Source organism: Siphateles boraxobius, unplaced genomic scaffold, assembly GCF_051911475.1.
Source record: "Siphateles boraxobius isolate OS27281-9 unplaced genomic scaffold, OSU_SipBor_1 130, whole genome shotgun sequence".
Classification (NCBI taxonomy): domain Eukaryota; kingdom Metazoa; phylum Chordata; class Actinopteri; order Cypriniformes; family Leuciscidae; genus Siphateles; species Siphateles boraxobius.
The window spans coordinates 12,812,736-12,835,647 of NW_027508734.1; the positions used below are offsets into that span (position 1 = coordinate 12,812,736).

General features: G+C 37.6%; 1 protein-coding gene across 3 annotated transcripts in view; it reads right to left on the reverse strand.

Moving 5' to 3' along the window:
- dagla (diacylglycerol lipase, alpha) overlaps positions 1 to 22,912 on the reverse strand; it is a 47,187-nt gene that overhangs the window by 23,457 nt on the left and 818 nt on the right. For all 3 annotated transcript variants that reach the window (XM_077227993.1, XM_077227994.1, XM_077227995.1), the window contains exons 2-5: positions 7,496 to 7,597; positions 5,984 to 6,195; positions 5,136 to 5,237; positions 3,049 to 3,187 (exon numbers count right to left, since the gene is read on the reverse strand). In XM_077227993.1, the coding sequence (XP_077084108.1) occupies positions 3,049 to 3,187; positions 5,136 to 5,237; positions 5,984 to 6,195; positions 7,496 to 7,590 (548 nt within the window). In that variant the 5' untranslated portion in view covers positions 7,591 to 7,597. The remainder of the gene's footprint in view (positions 1 to 3,048; positions 3,188 to 5,135; positions 5,238 to 5,983; positions 6,196 to 7,495; positions 7,598 to 22,912) is intronic.

The window sequence follows — 22,912 nt, forward strand, 5'->3', positions numbered from 1 at the left end:
GGTTTTGGGCTCAGTTTAGCTCCTCCTAAATGGCACAAGGCAGGCCCAGCTCAAAGGAGGAACCTGTAGTCAACGAGGTGCGAAAGCAGGAGGAGAGGATGAGATGTATAAAGGCCATTTCCCAGGCCAAGCAGGGAGAGTGGATGAGATGGGAGAGTGTGGAACAACGAAAAATGGGCTGGCAAGACCTTTGGTCAATGGAAGAGAGTAGGATCAGTTTCCTTATTAGGTCAACATATGATGTTCTCCCATCACCGCAGAACCTAAACCTCTGGGTAGGAGAGGATCCCTCTTGTCCTTTGTGTTCATCACCTGCCACATTAAGGCACATTTTGACAGGATGTAAGGTGGCTCTTAGCCAAGGTCGGTTTACTTGGCGCCATGACCAAGTATTGCGATGTTTGGCTTTAGCATTGGAAGGCAAGCGTAGTATGACCAATAAGTTGCCACCTGTTCTAGCAAAACATTACAGGCAGAAGACAATATTCCTCCGCCCAGGCGAGCAACCACCAAGAAAAGGTGCTAACACCAATTCTCGCCCAGGACAACTGGAAGCTGCTAGGGACTGGAAGATGCTGGCTGATCTTGATCAACGGCTTATTTTTCCACCTGAGATTGCCACCACCAACCTACGACCAGATATTGTTTTGTGGTCTGGATCAGCACGCATTGTTCAACTGATAGAGGCAATCCAGGACTCCTAGACAATCCAGGAGTAGTTTGTACTTTTTCCTTCCTTTTTTCCACACCAAACCTCTTAACAGTGCCATGGGAGGATGCGGTAGATGAGGCATATGACAGGAAGAAATTGCGGTATGCTCATCTGGCCACTGAAGCAGAACAGCGAGGATGGAGGGTCCAGGTTTATCCAGTGGAAGTGGGTTGTCGAGGTTTTGTGGCACACTCTACAACCCGGTTCCTCAGAGACGTCGGATTCAGTGGTCAATAGTTGCGTCGCACAGTAAAGAACTTATCTGAAGCTGCAGAAAGGAGCAGCAACTGGCTGTGGTTGAGACGGAAAGATTCTAGCTGGCTGAGTACAGGCCGCCATGCTACGGTTTCGTAGAATTCTTGAAAACTTGAAGGGTGTTGGTTTATTTGTATAGGTTGTATAGTATTTACAGTCATTACGTTCCTGTGTATATTGCGTGAATGACGGGAAGTTGGGCAGATATTGTGTTTTGTGGTAGGTGGTATGCCATACGGAACCGTTGCCACTGAAACTGCATATTAACGCACCAGTGGGGCTCGACAGCCTTAGTCAAACGGGTTGGCGCGTATGGTTGGGTTGCGGAGAGATTGTGAGATTGTGGTTAGGTCTCAGCAGCACTGTTGGTTTACTTGTAGAGGTTGTATAGTATTTACAGTCATTACGTTCCTCTGTATATTGCGTGAATGACGGGTGGTTGGGCAGATATTGTGATTTGCGGTAGGTGGTATGCCATACGGAACCGTTGCCACTGAAACTGCATATTAACGCACCAGTGGGGCTCGACAGCCTTAGTCAAACGGGTTGGCGCGTATGGTTGGGTTGCGGAGAGATTGTGAGATTGTGGTTAGGTCTCAGCAGCACTGTTGGTTTATTTGTAGAGGTTGTATAGTATTTACAGTCATTACGTTCCTCTGTATATTGCGTGAATGACGGGTGGTTGGGCAGATATTGTGTTTTTCGGTAGGTGGTATGCCATACGGAACCGTTGCCACTGAAACTGCATATTAACGCACCAGTGGGGCTCGACAGCCTTAGTCAAACGGGTTGGCGCGTATGGTTGGGTTGCGGAGAGATTGTGAGATTGTGGTTAGGTCTCAGCAGCAAGAGGGAAGTAGAGGTCAGTAAGCTGGGCTGAGTTGAGTGGGGGACGGAGGGGGGTGACTCTGGGACGCCAGAGTCACTGTCGAGCCCTCTTGAGGTGTCGTGGGCTAGTCGACGAAACACTGAGGACGGAAGGTGCCCACTTGAAGACCCTAGAGATGTTCCCTACTCCGCTCAATCCAGAAGGTTGTTATGGGGGGACCGCACTGTGGTTGCAGCCGTTGTGTGTGCTGACGCGCAAATACACTATTAACACCAGACAGAAGGAGATTCACTTCACCAGATGGAAAGAAGCGTAGATGGATGGAGAAGCATAGGTTACTGTAAAGCTACGTCTTAGTTGGTGCTTATCTTGGCGAAAGCCGAGTACAAATCAGCATGAAGTTTTAACATCTACTCTCGTGTAATGGAAATCATTTTATTGTTTTATTGTTTTGCTAGTCAAGGTAATAATTTTGTGGAATTTGAACTTGTGACACATGGGTTTGATATCTTTACACCTCTAAGACTGCAAAAAATGTGAATTTTCTGTTTAGATTTTGGCTAAACACCTATGAAAAGGATTTAAATGGGTAAAATGACTAAGGACTAATATTGCCCAGAACCCATTGCACGTTGGATGAGGATTCGATTAGAACTACGAACACGAATAAATAAATGAGATTTATTTTGCAGCGATGCCATAGAAGATCCATTTTAGGTTCTTCAAAGAACCTTTAAAGGGGTCATCGGATGCAAAATTCACTTTTATATGGTGTATGCATATAAATGTGTCTTTGCAGTGTGTGGACACAACCACCAAACAATGAAAAAATTTCCCATATTAGCATATTTCCCATATTAGCATATTTCTGCCTTCAGCCATTTGGAAACTGTCCGTCAAGGGTGCACTTTTCGATTTTGTGTCGAAACGCCCCACAGAAGAGAGGGGTGGGCAGTTGCTCATTATCATTTAAAGAGACATGCACCAAAACGGGTCGCTGTGAACAGAGCTGTTTTTGACAAGGTAAAAAGGGTGTTATTTTACACAACCATTGAGGAATTTTAACCAAAGTATGTTACAAACTTTACATGAAGACCCTAAAGAATCATGCCAACTTTTGGAAAATGGGCATCCGTTGACCCCTTTAAGTGTATAGTTCTTAAAAGAGCCTTTTTTAAAGGTTAAAGTTTCTTCATGGAACCATTGATGCCAATAAAGAACCTTGTAATGAGGAAACAATAAAGCGTTGTACCTGAGGGTGTATGTCGTGAGGTTACGCTGACGGCGGCGAGTTGCTTTCAGCTTAACAAAGGTCCGTCCGGTGGGGTCAAAGGTACACATCATGGTGAAACACACGCTGAAGATGACCAACCAGTTACACACCACGATTCCTGTTCAAAATAAATAAATACAGTTTTATTTAATATTTTACATGTGCTGTAGACATTTTCATTTGACGTTTTTAGATTGAGTACAGAAGGAAGCTCTCCACTGTAAAACAAACTAATTGTCTCTTTGTCCTTCAATGTCTTGTATAGACAGATGATCGGCATGGAAGTGAAGTGTGCTATTATGGGATGGGGGTGGACAATGAGCGACACTGATTCACGGTCAGCACAGACATGTGGAAAGCTACACTAGGCGTATTGTTAGACACTGTGCGTTAAGATTCCAGGACATAAACGGCTATAAATGGCTATCAAATTTACAAGAATTTGTTGAGATTAACAAGGGGAGGTTTCATGGGATTTTAACATGCCTGGACTGCCTCATGCCGCAAGGACATCACACGCCAATCTCTCTGTGTTTTTGATCTTGCTGCTGACAGCGGTGCCGCACGTTGTTGAGGCTTTATTCAGTGCCGTGCAGCAGTGTAAATGTAGAGATTTTTGTATACATTGGTAGATATACTTTATATCTATTAGTGCACAGGTCTGCTGTACTAGATTTATATATAAGACTGACTGTACGGGTAATATGAAAATGTAGAGCAGTTGTTGTCCCAGTCAAGATGTTGTTTACTGTTGTTGATCGATGATGCAATTTGAAACATTAATACAGAATTTAAAACGGCTTCAAACATGGCTGGTCCCAGACGTATAACACATTTTTTATGAATAATCTTATCTTTTGTAACCATCCAAGTAAAAAGAGAGAACAACTTTTATTTTTCAAGAATTTAAAGGTAGACTATGTAACACTTTTTGTTCTAAATTAGCAAAATTAAAATAATACATCATCGATTCTTCTTCAAAAGGGTGTTTTTGTCTTACCCCGATTCACTATGGTAAGCCTATTATAAGTGTCTATATATGTCAGGATGGGAATGATGGTTTTTGCGGGAAATTGCATACATATGTCACTCGCCCGTGCGTGTCTCTTCATATCCGTAAATAGAGAAAAGTTGCTCCAGCTACTTTGAAATGTTTATGGTGTGTGAGTGGAATGGGTTAGTTGTCACAACGAGTGAGAAAGGTTGACATGGATCACGCTAAATCTCGAACCTTCGGGGAATCACTCGTTTTAAACAAACGCCGAACAGAGGAGAGTCTGCTGGCAAAAAGAGAACGAGAAAGCTCGTAACAAAAAAAGAATCAACATTATTATACATCTTGATTATATATTTTATTTTTATATTTTGCTTTGTATTGTTGTTGTTGTTTTTGGAAAGCACTTTGGTTCACCTTGAGTGTTGTAAAGGGCTGTATAAATAAATGTTGATTGATTGATTGATTGATTGGCTTAGCTTTTCGGAGAATGCGAGAACTGAGAGATTTGAAATGTTTCAAAAGCGACAGAGATATTTTATTGAACAGATAAATTGCCATATGTAGCTCTCTAACAGAGTTCATTGTAAAGCATTAGTTATTGTGAAGGGTCATTATACCGCTGTGCTGGAAATTATTTTCAAGGAAGTGCCATGTCTATTAACGGGTGTAGCTACAGTAACATCTTCAGCTTGTCAGCTTGAGATCCTTTCCATCTAATAATAGTAAGTAGTGAATGTTTTATGAGCAGTAGGATAATCTCTCTTTTAAGTTATGAGAATGAACCATATTCATCCGCTCAGCCACGCAGAGCAGAAGCACAACCAACACAATGTTCTTCTGCAAAATGCATGCAGTTTTGTTTTTAACCACTATAGTTACAGGGTGTACCTTTAAATTTACTGGATTATCCAAAAATACAAAATAGGCATTACCACGCATTCAAAAATAAACAAAGGTTTAATTTCATTGACTGAAAATCTAACTATATTATAATATTAAAATAATATAAAATTACTCATAATGTCAAAATATATTTCACACCCTTACATTGTTTTTATTCATGTCTTACCCAGGGCGAGGTTCTTGGCGGTGATGTCGGAGCAGGGCCGGTAGTACTGCACCAACCAGACGATGCCCACCACCGCGTACACCAGCTCCACCAGCAGGATGGCTGCAGAGAGAAGGAGCAATGAATGCCAAGTTTTGATTTAAGGCCTAATTATTAGCCTAATTATTAGGCCTTAAATTATTATTATTATTATTATATATGACAATTATTATTCCTCATAATTTTCAAATCTCTAATCATTTACAGATAAACCATTTTTGTGTCAGAAAAGGCGCAAATGTCCAGAGTTACAGTATAAAACAGGATTTTAACCCTGAGCTCATTGCAATGCATTCTGGGATTGCTTTCTCCACAAAGGATATATGCTGCCTTAAAATTTGGAATAGCATTTGCTTCAGAAGCAATGAATGTTGAACTCAGAATGACAAATTGATAATTCTTGCATTATTAACGATTTATCTGTGCACATCATTTATTTATTTTTTCATTTCATGTGCCTTTAATTCCCTCCCGCTTGCAACGACATCTCTTCTCTTCTCTGATGATGTGTTTACTGGCGTGAGGGCGGGACAACCTGTCACTAACATGAGATTGACCAATAGCAAACCACAACCATCCAATCAATTCCCCATGAACAAAATCAAGTCCTGCCCTACATTTTTTCTAGTTTGAGAAGCTGTTTCACTTGGATATAAGTCACAATAGGAAAGAAAAGATTATCGCAACTTTCCATTTCATGCTGACTTCAACAGAGCTGACATTTGAGATCCAACGTACTGAGAGAACTAATGGACGTTTTTTTGTGGTATTCTTTATGCAGTCTTAGTGCAAGTGTGCAAGAGTCTTACCCAGCCGTATATAGAGCACGTACTGCACTGCCTCTCTGGGTTGTGTGTACAGAATGCTGCCTCTCATGCTCAGCCACATGATGGCGCTCTCACAGATCAGACAGCTGACCAGGATGCCAAGGTATCCACGACCGTGATCCACTAGTGTGACCGAGCATGACTGCTCTGAACTGTACGGCAGCCCAAAGAGAACAAAGGACAGAACCACAAGCCTGCCGAAAGAGCACAGTCACAACATCACATAAACATACAAATGATTCCACACACCTCAGTAATGCGATATTTATGACAGCATGTGCATTAAAGGGATAGTTCACTCAATAATTAAAATTCTGTCATCATTTATTCACCCTTAAGTTGTTCCAAACCTGTATGAATTTCTTTCTTCTGCTGAAGATGACATTTTGAAGAATGTCGGTAACCAAACATTGACTTCCATAGTATGAAAAAAAAAATACTATGGAAGTCAATGGGGCCCATCAACTTTTTGGTTAACAAATACAATTTTCTTTGGGTGAATATCTCTTTAAAGTGATTTTTGAAATAAAGCTGAACATGTTGGACATGCTAAACAATTTTATATTTCTATTTTTTTTAAACTAAAACTAAATTTAGTTCCTTCAAGGAAGAATCAATATCAGTTGAAATTAGAATTGATTAAAATTGAGAAATCAATATTCTTTACCCAGCCCAGCGTTTATCGTTATTATTCATTAACAGTGCACGAAATGTGTGTGAAATAAACAGTACTGTCAATATCAATTCCAACTTATTTTGGTCAATACCAACAATTAAAATGACTCAAGTCAGGGCTTAAATAAATAGGGCTATCCATAATATTTAATCCTGAAAAACTTGAAATCCGTCTGTTTGTGTGTTGTTGATGCAATTCCATGAAGTGGACCAATTTCATAAAGAACGAGCAGAACTGATTTGTGTGTAAACAATTTGTAAAACCACTTCTTCTCCCATGTAATATTACAATTTTAAATTTTAAAGTTAGGCAACAATTTACGTAAGGATTGATTTACGAACAAGTCAAACTGTTCAACATTTCATCTGTCCAACAGACATCTTAACAAGCAATCATTTTTTTGATATTTTATAGGGTTTCTCAAACAGGGGTTAACCTCGAGTGAGGGAAATGCAGGGGATAGTTAAATCTAACATTAAAACTAAATTAAATTAACAAAACAATTGTAATTTAAAACCAAAATTCATACATTTAATTTTTTATTAGAATTCATTTTCTATTTACTTTACAATTTTATTTAGTAAAAAGTACTATTTTGAAAGCTTAACATTACTTAAAATTTTGGTGTACGTCAAATAAATAAGTTACATTATAATAAAACTCATAAAATCATAAAACTCAAAAAACCTTTAAATTCACCTCTTAATACTTCTACTGACATCAGGTCTGGTTATAAGAGCTAATTTTCATACTGGGTTGATCGTTTCATTTATGCACAAATCTGGAAGAACAAGCTGTGCAGACAAACATAGACTCACCATATGCAGTGCAGTATGAACAGGAAGAAAGCCGGCAGCACCAAGTCATCACTGCCGACTGACCAGCGTCGCCGAAACAGTACCATGCCCGGCATCACTGCCCTGAAACACACAAACACACTCCAGTTACAGACCGCCTGACACACGCACAGAAAGACTTATTATTACCCACTTCTTCATTTCTGCGTTAAAGACGAGAGAGTAACACAAGGCCAAAGTAAAAGAAAACAGAACACATGCACACACTACTGCTGTTGCTGTCTTCAGCTTTGCGTTACTTTCAAAACAGAAGTCAAGTCAAATCACCTGTATTTATATAGCGCTTTTTACAATACAGATTGTTTCAAAGCAGCTTTACAGAGATAACTGGAAGAAAATGTTGTAATAAAATGCTCATCCTTGCAGAAAGGACAATATTCCTGTAATCAGTCAGTGACTTAAGAGAAATTTCATAAAATAAAATTTTGCTATTTACTCTCCCTCACCATCAATATATGAAACCCTTCAAGTATTATAATGTAGTTCATTTTTGAGTGAACTATTTTTATAATTGTGTATAATTAAAAGAGAAAGAGAGTGGAGATTATTAAAGAGGAAAAAAATTCAAAGAGGAAGTAACCCAAGTGAATGTTAACAGAAAAAGAAACCAATATTTGGTAACTGTAATGAGAGTTAATGCATGAATGAGAATGAGAGTTTAAGCATGGTATCTTAAGCATACTTGCGTACCAAATTTATTTATTTATTTTGTACAGTTTTTACTTTTGAGTGGATTGTTCAACAATATTTTTCCAAGTTGCAAATAAACCAAAAATTGATGTTTAGGTGGTTGCCAGGGCATTGTTATGCTGTTGCTAGGATGTACTTTGGGGTCAGTGCATTGCAATACTGTTGCTTGCAATGGTGTGTGTGGTTGCTTAGTGCTTAAGTTTAGGGTAAGGGTTGCAAATAACAAATACTTTGTTAATTGATTAATCTGTTTATTATTTCCTCGATTATTTGGTTAATCAGATAAAGACAATCCAAATTATATATCAGAGTTGCACGATTAATTGTGAAAAGATCACAATCTTGATTCAAACACCCACGCAATCTCAATCCTAAATGACAACGATTCGCCTGTCTATTAAACCTTTGATAAAATTACACCGCAACATTTAAAGCTCCAGTCGGCAAGCCTGCAGATTGAGTGGACTTTTTGAATTGATTGGAAAAATTTTGAATGTTTACAACTCTCATGCCCCTCCCCCACTATCAACGAATACCCTCCCACCGAGTTCGTGGCTTCGTCCTCGTCAGTGCCAGTGCACCAGATTTTCTGTGAACGCGCCCGTCTCATCAGCATCCATCAACACCATTAAGTATTTTGTTATTGTTGTTTTGTCATTTTGGAGTAGATTGTTACGAAATGGATTACCCACCAATTAAACGTAAATAAACACCATCGTCTGTCTGAAACGCTATTATTGCTGTATGTGGCAGACATGGTCATTGTACATTTTTCTACTGCTTATATATCAGAGCTAGTAAGATATCACATACAATAACAGTAGCTTTACTACTGTTCTTACTCTCGTAAGAAAGATAGAGTAGCATTGATTCTTCCCAGAAGCCGAACTTTATCGCTTCATCTGGACATGTTTATCCACCTAACGTTACATTCACACGGATTTCAGTGCAAACAAACGAACCTGCCCAACAGGTGCTAACGTTAGCTATCCATACCAACACATTAGTCGCAACCATACTTAGATTACTAACATAACACTAAGAAATAAAGTAACTGGTTGATAAAGCACAATTACCTGTCGAGAAGAAATGTTGCAAGCTCTGCATCCAGCTTGAACCCAATTAAATCACGTAAATCTCTCCACCTTTCTAATGCCGATCCGATGTTGATCCTGGTTTATTTACGCACTTTCTTTCTTTACTTCTTTATTTTCAGCAGGTGTTCTCTTTTCCTGTGTTGTTTTTGACCTCCTAGCTCTTGAGGTTAACCGAGGAATTGGAATATTTTCCGCCATCACTCTTCCTTGCTGCGCGAACTTCAGGCGTGTGCATGTGATTGTAACGTGCGCGAGGGGTGGCGTGTGCACGACCTGTGATTGACAGTCAGATCTCACACCCCCCTGCGCTAATTGGACCCGATGATCCGGGACGGGTGGATTTTTCCAAAACAAATAACACGCTCCAGGTGGAGTTAGAAGCTCGGTCTTTTTTCTAAAATCACTTTATTTATGTTGTTCTGTCGGATTATAGTGTCGATTTCACTGAATATGATCAAAAAAATGTTGCCGACGGGAGCTTTAACGTTGGATCTGCGCTGGTGCTGCCGCTGACCCAGAGAGAGAGAGAGCAGTTGTCATGTGTAGCAATGAAACAAACAGTTTTTTGAATAGCTTGGATATAAACACTGGTGTCTACAGTAGCGATCAAAATAGAGCTAATCACTTTTTGAAAGTAACTTGGCACTTCAAATAGTGAAACATAGATTATATCTTCACGCCACCAGGTGATTTATCATTGAATCATTCATTCAAAAGATTTGTTCAAAAACGCTGATTCATCCAGTAATAAAACAACTGATATATGAGTGAGTCAACCATTTTGTCAACCTCTAGTAAATGACATTATTTTGTTTAGTTTGTTTAGCGTCTGTGAAGTGGAGCAGGACAACGTCCCACCAGTCCTTGTTTCAGACTCATCCACAGAAGACTGGTATTGGGCGCGGGGTTTTACTGCGTGATAAATATAAGCAGCACGGGAAAACACTGTTAACATGCTCATTGTCTCCAAATCATGACCAGAGATGGATAAATATTAGGTTTGCTGTTTAAAACAAATAAAGAACCAATAGAGGAGAATAGTTATGCGCGAACAGCGGCAGTATATTCGTGCAGTGTGCGCATGTCAAAAAATCAATTCCGATTTGAAGCTTGTGACATATAAAAGCGCACATCAACTCGATTATCTTTCAAGTAAACAGTGTTCGGATTCATTTCATTCCGATTGAACCAAAAGGTGTCCATGTAAACATAGCTATTGATGTACGGCTCTGTAAATGCTACTCCATCTGAAAGCACTGTAAATTTGAATCACTTATAATGTGCATTTGAAAAAGCAACACGCGTCAAACAGCTTTCTAAGCGATGTCGGGTGACGTCACTTCTTGTTGACGTTTAAAAGTATTGTCAAACAAAACGGAGGCTAATCCTTCTTGTCGGTTATTGGCTGGAACAGTTTGTTATGTTTCGTGGTGCGGGGTAACCCAGTTTGTTTTAGTTGTCGTTTGTGGAGCCTGGGGTGTCTGCAGAGACCGTGTTTTTTTACAGTGTGTTCAGGGGACAGACAGCTAGCGGATAGTGAGGAGATGTTTGCTGTATGTGACAAAAAATGTTTTGGCCTAAAAAACGCGTGACATCGCTTAGAGCACCTTCAATAACCTCTTGTCCAACAAAAGACAACATTTAATAACATGCTTTTACTCCAAACTCCCTTCATAGTTGAGCATCCTTCTGTGAGAAGATGTGGCTTCTTACACAGAATAAGGCAGTTGTTTATCGGTCATGTTTAATCAATCAAAGCACTTCAATCTCCTGTTTATTCAGCAACAGCGATAGGGATTTCCTGGAATGACGGTTTCATCATAGACATAATAAATACATAGACGCCCTATTGGCCGCTGGAGCGTACGTCAACGGCGCCGCCATATTGCGGAGGGCAACTTTCCCATACCTCTCATTACGGGAATTGAGAAAATTACGGGAACTGAGCTGCTTGGGGCTCTACAAATCGCCACACAATTGAAAAAAGGTCTCGGGGGAATTACCTTTCACAAACAAGACTGAAATTTTTTTTCAGGTTGTATTTGGTCATTATATAATTAGTAATAGTAACGTACACCACGTACAAACCACTGAAATCGGTTGATGAATTATTTTTACGTTATTATTGTTTTTATCCAGGAAAACCGCAGCTCACTCGTTTACTTGCATTTGTTTATAGCGCAGTCTTGCCCTCAGCAAAATGGGGGACACGTTGACGTATCGTAGCAACATTCCAAAGCGGCCAATAGGGCGTCTACGTATTTATTATTTCTGCGGCGGGGCATATTTGCAGTGTCTGCGTGAGAGCGCCCTCTGGTGTTCAGTTGGAGCAGCATTTACTACCGATCAGCCGCACTGCAATGACAAGCTGCGCATAAAATAATCACAGCCTTTACTGCGTTCGGTTTCTGTGCGATTAATTGTGCAGCCCTAATGTATAGCCTATTAATTTCGCCGTTGATAGTGTTGACATAGAAATGCATAAATCCGAGTCTGAGGATGTGAACCGCTCCGAGTAGAACATCACAGTTGTCAGTCTCTAAATTACGGCGTGAACGCAGCATAAGCTCATTGTTTTGGTTCGGTCTACAACCCGCTGATGACGTGTGATGTGTGAGGTGCGCAGAAGTTTGGAAATACATATGTTGACAGGCAGGTAGGATGTCAAAACATTGCATTCGGACCGAATGATTGGAAAAATATTTTTTGGTCCTGAGACTTCCACAGAAGATATATGTACATGTTTTAACATTTAGACCTCTTCTATTTTTGATTGCCATCAGGATGTGAAGAGTGTTTCAACCAGTTTCAACAAAAGCCGTTTATAAAACAAATTGCCTACCCTACCTTTATGGCTTTCTTTCTCAAACCTTTTCCATTAACTACAAGACGATAACAAACAGAGTGAGGGCTACTGATGGTTGCCATGGATACCAATTCCAGTCCAGACACTAAACGCTCTGACCAGCAAACTTTCATTGTGTGGCAAAATTGCTCTATTTACACAAATCTCACTCAAAGCATTTAATCGATCAACAGGTACTTTCAGAGTAAACAGATGATGATGTCCTTGTTTGACTGTGTTGTGGAGACAAAACTAGATGGCTGATGATAAAACAGGATGTGACGGCCATGTGTTTTGTAATCTTTTTATGGATCGGGGTAAAGGAATACGCCCTGGCAAAGCACTTCCACAAAAAAATTGTGCTATTTTGTTGGTGGTGTGGAGTAGAGGTTAAAGTCAACATGAAGTCAACATTTACTTCCATTTTAATGGACCATTCAAGTTTGTTAAAATCCCCAACCCTATTCTACAATAGTAATTGTGATGCTTTGACCCCTGATAATGATCCTTTTTAAACAGGTTTACCAATGAGTTTTGTCATCATTTGTTTAAACAAATAGTTTGAGCCAGAAGTTGACATGACAAACCCCTTAAACAAATATAGCAATAATTCGAAAGCTCTCTTTTGGAAAATCAACACGAATGGTGGACTTTTTAATATCAAAAATTACACTTTACCTTTAAAAGAGTAATCTTAAGATACTAATTAATCATTCTCCTTCCCAACAGACCAGCCTGATAAAGCGACAGATTGCAAATGGTTTTCACAGCAGCTGTACAAAAACACAGTCTATCATATCACACTGTTAGCTGTTCATCAATCTTCCTATTTCTCTTCACACCTTCGTCTCTCCATTTCTCTCTTTCCTACCATCCATCTATCCATGGAGACACATCCCTTAAACCAAACACAAATATGAAGCCAGTCTGGAGGACACAACAAACGGCTAAAACACTTGTTAACTTAAAGTAAATACAAAGTGACATTCATTCTAATCATACAAACATCCTGCTCACATCCTCAGGAAGGTAAGAATAAACCCATGGGGCAACAGAGATCTTGTATCCTGCTACGAAAGTCTGCGCACACGCTGCATTTCTGTCATCTGCTAAATGCTCGAGCTCTTAATAGGTTGGATTCTTACTGGCTGTCAATGTCAAACGTTCATCCGCTGGAAAGAATCATTATGAAAGTGATTCCAACGATATTGTTTCTCGGTGTTGTTATCGTTATAGTTGTGGCGTGGACTCTGCTATTATTTTATATTTAGAACCATTTATAGGACTGTGTCTATCGTTATAGCTATGATCCTTGGTGTGAATGACTCTTAAGACTATTTATACAATAAATAAAAACAAAAAACACTCCCATTATAGTCAAAAAAGCTATCATGCAACAATCATGTGTTTATTTATTATAATCAATTGCATTTGTTACATATTTAAATGAATTAATCTGCAAGCAGTGTTTCAGTAGTAATGTGTTTATTTTAAAAGAAATTAATGCTTTTATTCAGCAAGGATGCATTAAATAAAAGTAAAAGGAAAGGAATTTCTATTTTAAATATTTACTGAAATGTTTTCACTTTTAATTAAAAGAGTTCTGAGAAAAGCACTATGGTTTTCACCACAATATTAGGCAGCACAACTGTTATCAACATTGATAATAAGAAATGTTTCTTTTTAGTGATCATGTGTCACTGAAGACAGGAATAATGACAAAGAAAATTCAGCTTTGCAATCAATAAATTACATTTTAAAATATATCATATGTTATATTTCAGAATATTACTGTTTTTTTAATTATATTCTTGATTAAATGGCGCCTTGGTGAGCTGTGTATATGCGTTTCAAATTTACAGTTTTTCTATTGCAGTAAAATATGACGAAAATACAGTATTGATGTATTAATACTGTATCTCCTTATTCTTTTGGTCCAATCACATGCTCTCTAGAACATTAAATGTCCCTCCCCTTAATACCACCTGCCAGAGACTAACAAATCCAAGTTAAGGGGTAGGGGTTAAACTTCATTTTGTCAGACTGTGACATAAAATAAAGGCTACTAAAAAATGTGGACCTTTGGTAAGTCCCGCCACGATTTCTTGCTTCAATTTAAAATATAATACAATCTGTTCATCCTTCCATTTTAATGGGTCTTCTAAAGACAAATGGCTCTTATCATTACTTAGTGTAAAGCGAGACATTTTCTTAAGACAGGCAATAAAAAGAAAAATCTTAAACCACAAGGACTACGCGGTTGCTATAGTGCCCATTAACGCTCAAGGCTGGGAAGTCTTTTAGAATATGCAGAAACTTTCTTTTCCAAAGCCAGACTTTGACTGTCAGCATAAAGGGCAACACGTTTTACAATTTTAAATCAATTTGGAAAATTTCACCCCAAAATCAGAGTAGAAAACATGAAAAAAGAAAAAGACAGCGTGCTCACACTTACTCCGGCATACACACTCATTCGTAGCGGACATGAATCCAGCAAACACAAGGACACACGCACACTGCAGGTGGAGCTGGAAGATGTTGAAAGGATCGAGTGGGCGGCAGGGAAAGTGAAACATGATGAGGATGCAGGGAAAAAGAGGACTAGCGTGAAATTTAGGAGGAAAAAAGACAGAAGGCAAGAGAGAGCAAGGGTGAGTGAAGGAGGTAGAGAGAGAAGGAGGGAAGGAAGAATCTGGAGCAAGAGATGAGAGGCAGGGGAGAGTGGGTGTGTGTAGCACATGGTCCTCAATCTAAAAAAAGGATGAGAGCAGTAGAAGCTAAACTCAGAGTATGGATGAGCGAGATGAAAAGGAGAAAAGACAGAGAAAGAGGACTGCAGCTATGGTGAAAACACAAGGACAGTTCACTGGAGAAATGAAAAGGAAGGAAAATTAGTCAAGTACGGATGAATCCTGATGATTTAAATCTGGTTGATACAATAAATCAAAAAGTAACCTTAACGCGTTCACATTAAAGTGCGAGCACACAGTCCATACACCCAGAAATCTGCATCTCAGACAGCGCACCAATACTGAACTGAGCTCTTTCACGTCATCATGCGTTTGAAAAGCCCGTATTGGCGAGTATCCTCATAAACATAGTCAGTTAGCCTGTGTCTTAAGTGAACATAAACATTTGAGAAAGAAAACGCATATGTTAACAGTATGCAGGTCTTAAAGTGACAGCAGCCTAATAAACCTGCTGCCGTCTGTGTCCTTAAAGGGATAGTTGCCGGCCTCGAAAAGTTATTAAAGACATCGTTAAAATAGTCCAAGTGACTACAGTGGCTCAATCTTAAGTTTATCAAGTGATGAGAAAGCGGTCTTATCTCTAACATTTTGGTGTCATGACTGCTTGTTTTTCCAAAAAGTTTCATGGCTTGTAAAAATATTTATGGAAAATATTTATGTTTGTACTCCAGTTCGCTGTTGAAATATAAACATTTAAACCAGGGGTAGGTAAGTTCGGTCCTAGAGAGACGCTGTCCTGCAGAATTTAGTTACAACCCTAATCAAACACACCTGAACATGCTAATCAATGTCTTCAGGATTACTAAGGCTATAGGCAAGAAGAATTATGTAAGTGGGATCAACAACTCAAATCAAAGACATAAAACAGTAAACATCTGTTAAAACAACTATCCCGACTCTGGAAAATGTGCCATCAGAAGTTTATCGTAGAAGCCAAAAGTTATGAAGAACAAAATCACTGTGTTTGTGATTAACTGTAAATGAAAGTCCATGTGATTTATAATGAGAAAGACTGCATGCAAAACACTATTAGAACTAAGAGGCGGGTGAGGAAGAAATTTACATGTGGTCGAATCTGGTCTTATTTCTGGTCTTGAAATTATTCAAACGCTGGACAAAAAAATAAAAAAAACAATAGATGATTTGAAGGTAAAAGTAAGGGAAAATGGTTATAAAGTGGAAACACATTTAGTGTTTGGCCCTGAAATGCATCAAATTAAATGTTGACTTCATAATGGAAAAGAGGGATTATGTATTGGCATGCTGAGGAATGAGTAGGGGTGGAACATAGCGTGTTGAAAAATAAATAGGGCATGACAGGGGAAAAAAGTGTTGAGCGTGTAGCAGGGAGAATAGAAAGACACCACAGAGCAGAATACAGTCAGCTGTGTTCATGCTGTATCCTTGTATCAATACTGTACTTGCTGTAGGATTGAACATTTGCCTCTGTGCGCTCTGGAGACATTCACACGGGACGCGTTCTGTCTGCACTACCCTGCAAACGTCTTTGGCTGTTTTTTTTTTTCAATGTCTCCTGACATAAGCACGTCACATAAAATTATGAATACTTAATAATACTTAAACTTGGGACAACCAGCACATCATCTCAATTTGGGGGTGCAGCAAATGGGGCGTGATAAACATCTCCAAACATCTGCATTAGGCATAGAGAAACTGATTTTTAACAATAATGTATAAATCTTTCAAGACAGACTAAATGTGATCTTTGTTGAGGTTGGTAAGCAATGATAGACAGTATGTATTACATAGATAACAAAATAAATAAGGGGTATATATATATATAAATAAACATACACACACACAGTATGTATATACATACATACATATACTGTGTGTGTGTGTGTGTGTGTGTGTGTGTGTGTGTGTGTGTGTGTGTATAATCTTGTATTGGCTGTAACTACACCAAACAAGATGTTAAAATGATACATTATTAAAAAAATTTATCTTTATACATTAATTTAACCATTTAAATATTTTTTTTTATAAAATGCTATAAAATATAAAAGTATTTTCTATAATTAAACATTCTTAATATATAAGATTTATTAAAAAACACTTTTAATAATAAAAGAATGTAGGCTATATATTTTTCTAAATGTTTTTATTAACTATTATAAGTTATATGATAGTTAAAATGATTTTTTAAACATGTAACAAGATAAAAAGTTGTTATAGTATATATATATATTTTTTTTTTAATGCTTATCAATGTTTATAAGTAAAAGTTTAGTATAGTATAGTATAGTATAGTATAGTATAGTATAGTATAGTATAGTATAGTATAGTATAGTGTGATGTGGCATAGTATAGTATAGTGTGATGTGGCATAGTATAGTATAGTATGACTATCTTGTAGTGTGATTTTGATTTAAATTAGTACGTCATTAATTGCTTCATGGGATGATTACCTCATTTAAGTGCACATACCCACGGTGATGATACACAGGGCAACTTTTTTGAGCATTGTTGCTTGGGCACTTTCCAGAATGGGCAACAAAGTTCTATCTGGTTTCTTTAGATTGGACGTGGGCCCTGTTGCTCAACTGGTTGCCCGTTGACGTCAACATTGCTCAAAAAGTTGCCCCGTGTATAATCACCTTTTCTCATGTGTTGTAGCTTTGTCTTTCTTCTGGTTTTCAAACATGATCCAGCTTGAATACTTGTGCTTCAAATGAAAGCTTGTAACATTATGATTAATCTCGGAGCTAGCCTGGGTTAGAAATTCCTATGGAGAAAAAAAAACAGGAAACATCTAGAAGCAAAGCAATAAAAAAAGGGCGGCCACTGCTGTGCTCTAGTGAGTATGTAAATTGGCAACAGTGAATAACTTTGTAACAAAAGCACAAGTCTTGAGGCTTGTCAGTATACCTTCAGACTGCTACGCCTCTAAAAACATTTGCCTCAGCCATGACCATGCTAACGTCCCGAATCATCTACTGCTGCTGTGGTTTAACTTCACTTATGAATAGAAAATCTCATGACTAGTTTGTTCAGCCAGATGACACATATTTCAAACAACCATCCTGTTGTAAGATGGTGTTTCAGATGACTTCAATGTCATGCAGTCCTAATAAAGCTTTAGTGAGGTATTGGTGGGATGTCAGGACGCCCACTTACAGAGGCCCTGAAAAGTACTTGAGGCACACTTGAAAACGTCTGAATGGCATTGCATTAGGTAGCAAAATAATGGCTTGTAAAATGCTTGTAGAAGTACATGCCTCATTCAGTGGCCTTATTAATATGAATGATATGCTAATGCCTGTATTATGAGATTGTACATCCATAACACCTCATACCAATGAGTCATAAATTAAAGCAGCCTGAAGTGAAGAGAAAATATTTTACCTCTTTTTTTTTTTTGGTCTGGTAGCAGTTCACAGGGAGATGATTTTTAGCATATAACAGAATAAATGTCATAACATTTTATGATAGCAAATGATGCACACAAAATTGAACTGTACCCAATATTTATTCTAAAGGGTCACATACTAATTCATTAAAGTAGCAATTGCTTCTGGGCCAATTTTTTTGGTAACATTATGCTGCAGAAACTTGCAGAAACGCAGGTGGCACAAATTAATCTTCAATACAGTGTCATAAAAATGACACATTATGCAAGATAAGAAAAACAGCAAGATGCACAATAATCGGTGATGTCTGTCTGACACGTGTATAAACAAAAAATTACAAACAATTTTTGCAGATAGAATGCAAAAATGCATGGTCTCTTGTTCTGCTCACTGCAAGACATTTTTTGCTACTATTATTAGAAGCTGAATCGATCATGAACGCACTTTCACACATGCATGATGACGATAGAACCAAAGAAAACGTCAATCAATGGACTGATTCATAAATGAATCACTTAATAACTCAAGACTGAAAAGCCTGACCAGAGATAGAAGACTCAGCGCTGATGGGAATCTGAAATAATCTGAGCCCATTATAATCAATGTGAGGTTATGATTAACTCCCAGAGTGAATTTGTTTAACATAAAACACAGATTTGCCCGAACAGGAACCACGTGTTGAAACAGACTGATTATTAAACCTGTTATTATTCAAACAATGACCCACATTAAAATTACCCATATCGGTCAGTCAACCACTGAATGGAATATAGGATGCAATCAATCATTTTAATAAACCTAGTTGCTTTTATTCAGATAGATCTTTATCAGACAACTTTTGCATGGTTCTGCGAATTTTAAAAGGCACATGTTTTGCAGTGCCATAAATAAAGAAAAGGAAGATCTGCGATTAAAGTTATCTGAGCTTTATGATGAGCGCCCTGAAGATCTATGCATTGCTCAATAATGTATTAGAGAAACTAATGCAATTTTAAACAATACAGACGCTATATTTCTTTAGGCTACATACAATCTCTTGATGTTCTTTCTTTTTTTGTGACGGATTGCAGGATGTTGAGGGGACAATGTGCCTGTTGTTGTTGCAGAGAGCTGTATTTTGCTGAACATTCGCCATTTCTCTGTAGCAGAGACTGGATATCATGTACACATCTTATTCTGTGCGATCCATGTTTTATCAGAAAACAAATTTTTTTGACTGCAAAGTGTAAAGGCAAAAATACATTAATGCAAATCTTTTTGACTGCAAAGTGTAAAGGCAAAAATACATTAATCCAAATCTGGAAAAGTTTTTAAACAGTTAAACTTAAGATCAGACACTGACATGACAAAACAATCATGTCAAAAAAAACAATCAATTGTTCATAAACCATTCACATGTAGATGGCTGCATCTAACGTTTTTACGCATAAATTCATTCTACTTGAGTTTAAAGAATTTAAAGATAAATAGCCTAGTTTTTAACAATTTAATATTCTTTTATGTACATTAGTTGCTCTCGCTCATTTAGCAATCCATTATAAATGTATACACTGATATATAGATAGCCTATTTATATCAATATATCAATATATATATATATATATATATATATATATATATTACACACACACACACACACACACACACACACACACACACACACACACACACACACACACACACACACACACACACACACACACACACACACACACACACACACACATACAGACACACGTTTGTATCAAGTTGATTTTAAATCAGATTAATGATATTTTCAATGGCCTAAATCAACCCCTACCCCTAAACTTACCCATCACAGAAACATGTGCAAACCACTAGATTTAAATAAAAACATGATTTGGACAATTTCCAACCCCTCTACACACTAGTTGACTGTCTTATAATATTTCACTATATAAGTGAGCTCATTTGGCCCTCACAACAAGCATCGGAAAACTCTCGAACTACAGATATCGGTAAAGAAAATAAAACAAATGCATTAAGGCACTGTATTGCCTCAATCACTATTTCTGCAAACCACTGTATGGACACATCAGATAGGAAGTGTACTGCAATCTGCAATCATTTCTCAACTCTATCTATTGCATCACTGTGAGAAAAGAAAGACTCAGGGCAAAATAACAATTACTCTACATGAACATAATCCCACAAATGACATCCTTGTGAGAGGCTGGACTAGACAGTCATAAGTCCAATGTTGAGTATTACATTAGACTCCATTAGACACTGCTTTAAAAGGCCAAGTGAAGCCTCCAGGCGAATCCAAGACCCCCAACTACACCTCAACATATCACACAAGACGTTCAGCATCTGAATGGAGAATAGTATTGTTTTACTTGTTAGTCAAGGAGGATGATGGAAAATAGGGTTTTCACAATAATTGTTAAACTGTTAGTCCTGATTATTTGCTCAAAAATTATAATTGTGATTATTAATAATCACAATTGTTCTTTTGAGAAATCTGTTTTTGCATTTCATAAGAATTATTGCACTTTCACATAAACACAATCAAGATAATGTCAACTAATACTCAGAGTTTATTTTACCACATGGCCTGAGGGTGAGTAAATTAACAGCAAATTCTCATTTTTTGGCTAACTATCCCTTTAATGGGCTGGAAATATATCCATTTAGGAGAAAAGCTCTGATTTGGGGTTTTTAACTCTTAACATCGGGCAACCCTAAGCATGAATGCCTGTGAGGTTTGTTACCAAGGCAAGACAACGCAAATGTCAAATGGAAAAAAATTAACAAGGCTAAATCAGCGAAATCACAGATGATTGCGATTAAATTAAGTAGTTAATGAGTTAATTCATCGTGCAGCCCAAGTGAAGATTATCTGATTCAAAACAAACATATCTGAACAATCTCATGCAGTCTAGCAGACTTCCAAGTCAAATGAAGCCTTTTTGTAGGCTACATGAAATAATTTTAGCAACCCATTTTCTTGCATAATGTGATTTATGTCTGAGTGAAACAAAAACAAACAAACAAACAAACAAAACAACAATATGGCCAGATTTGATTTTATCCAACGGGTATTAATTGTATAAACTCGGTGTTTCATATCAGAATGGAGCCAGACCTGAATGAGAGTTTTCAAAGAAAACAAATTCAAAGAAAAACTTAATTTTTCTCATTTTGGAATTATACACAGATGAATTGAGAATGAAGCACAATAAGAACAAGAACGTGTATTAAAAATGTAAGGTCAAATTTGATTAGTCAATTCTTTAAATGCACATTAGCAGCATACAATTATTGATAGAACCATGTACCAGCCCGGCAGATTAATCATTCTGCATAGTTTCTCCAACAGTTGTTATCAATGGGGATTGTGTTCATTGTCTGTTTTTAAATATTTTAAGTTCTTATTTGCAACTTATTTATCACTTCTCATTAATGGTCATCAGCCACCCTGCACACTAGATGATGACATCGGCCACTAAGGATCCCATATCGGTCCATAATATGTTCAACCACTTAAGGTTAAATCAGCTAAAAGACACATCAACAAAAATGATCTTTGTCCATATACAAAAAGCAGCACTTTGTAATTAACAGCAATTTCCTCTTGCATTTGCTGGCTCCTTCAAACCACTGATGATCATCCAGCCTTGAAGATGCAACCACAACCTCTCCATTAAGAATTAAAAGCCTCTGGTTCTTAACTTTCCTGTCCTTTCACACTATGTGTGTGTGTTGTAGACAAGATCTGCATTACTGCTGTCATATATAAAAGAAGCTCAGATATTCTTAACAAGTTTCATAATGAATGGTATGACATACACCGGAAATGAAATTAAGTAATACACTCTACTACACCACAGTATACTGTAGGCACTTGGGCATGAACCAGAAATGATGGGTGTGCTCACATGCCTGCAGCAATGCAAAAACGCACTGTTATTCCTACAGGTTGTAAAAGGTATGACCTTAAAATGACACAAATGTAATATGGTTTCCATAGGTCATTTCAAAATACCATAGTTACAAACATCAATACATATTTATATTCAAACAATTCATCAATATTCAAAGAAAACCTTGTAACAGTTATGTAGCCCTACCACGTTCAAATAACCTTAGGAATACTATGATACATTTTGTGCAAAAACTTCACTGGTGGAAAAGCTATGTTAAAAGTAACATATTTATTCACTATTTAAGGCTTCAATGACCATGTACTTCCAAGAATACCATGTTAGTACCGCGGTAACGCTACATGCATAAAAAATGATAATACCATGTACTCTTTTTTGACTCAAAACCAAGTGCAGCACAATATGCCATCAAATGGTATAACATATCACCTTTGTAAGAGAAATATCAAACAGAATGATTATCATATTCACATACTCAGAGTAACTTACTTCAAAGAATACCATGCTATATGTGCAAAACATGGTAAGTTACTTTTTCGTTCGTGCAATAACAGTAATACCAAAGGATTTCTGTGGGAACCTGTGGTTATTGTGCTCCAATGTTGTATTACAAAAATCACAGACACATTGCAATACAATGGTATTGAATGTACTCAGAGGTATACTTCAAAAATAAAATCGCAATAAATGTACAATTTACACAAAAAAACCTTTGTG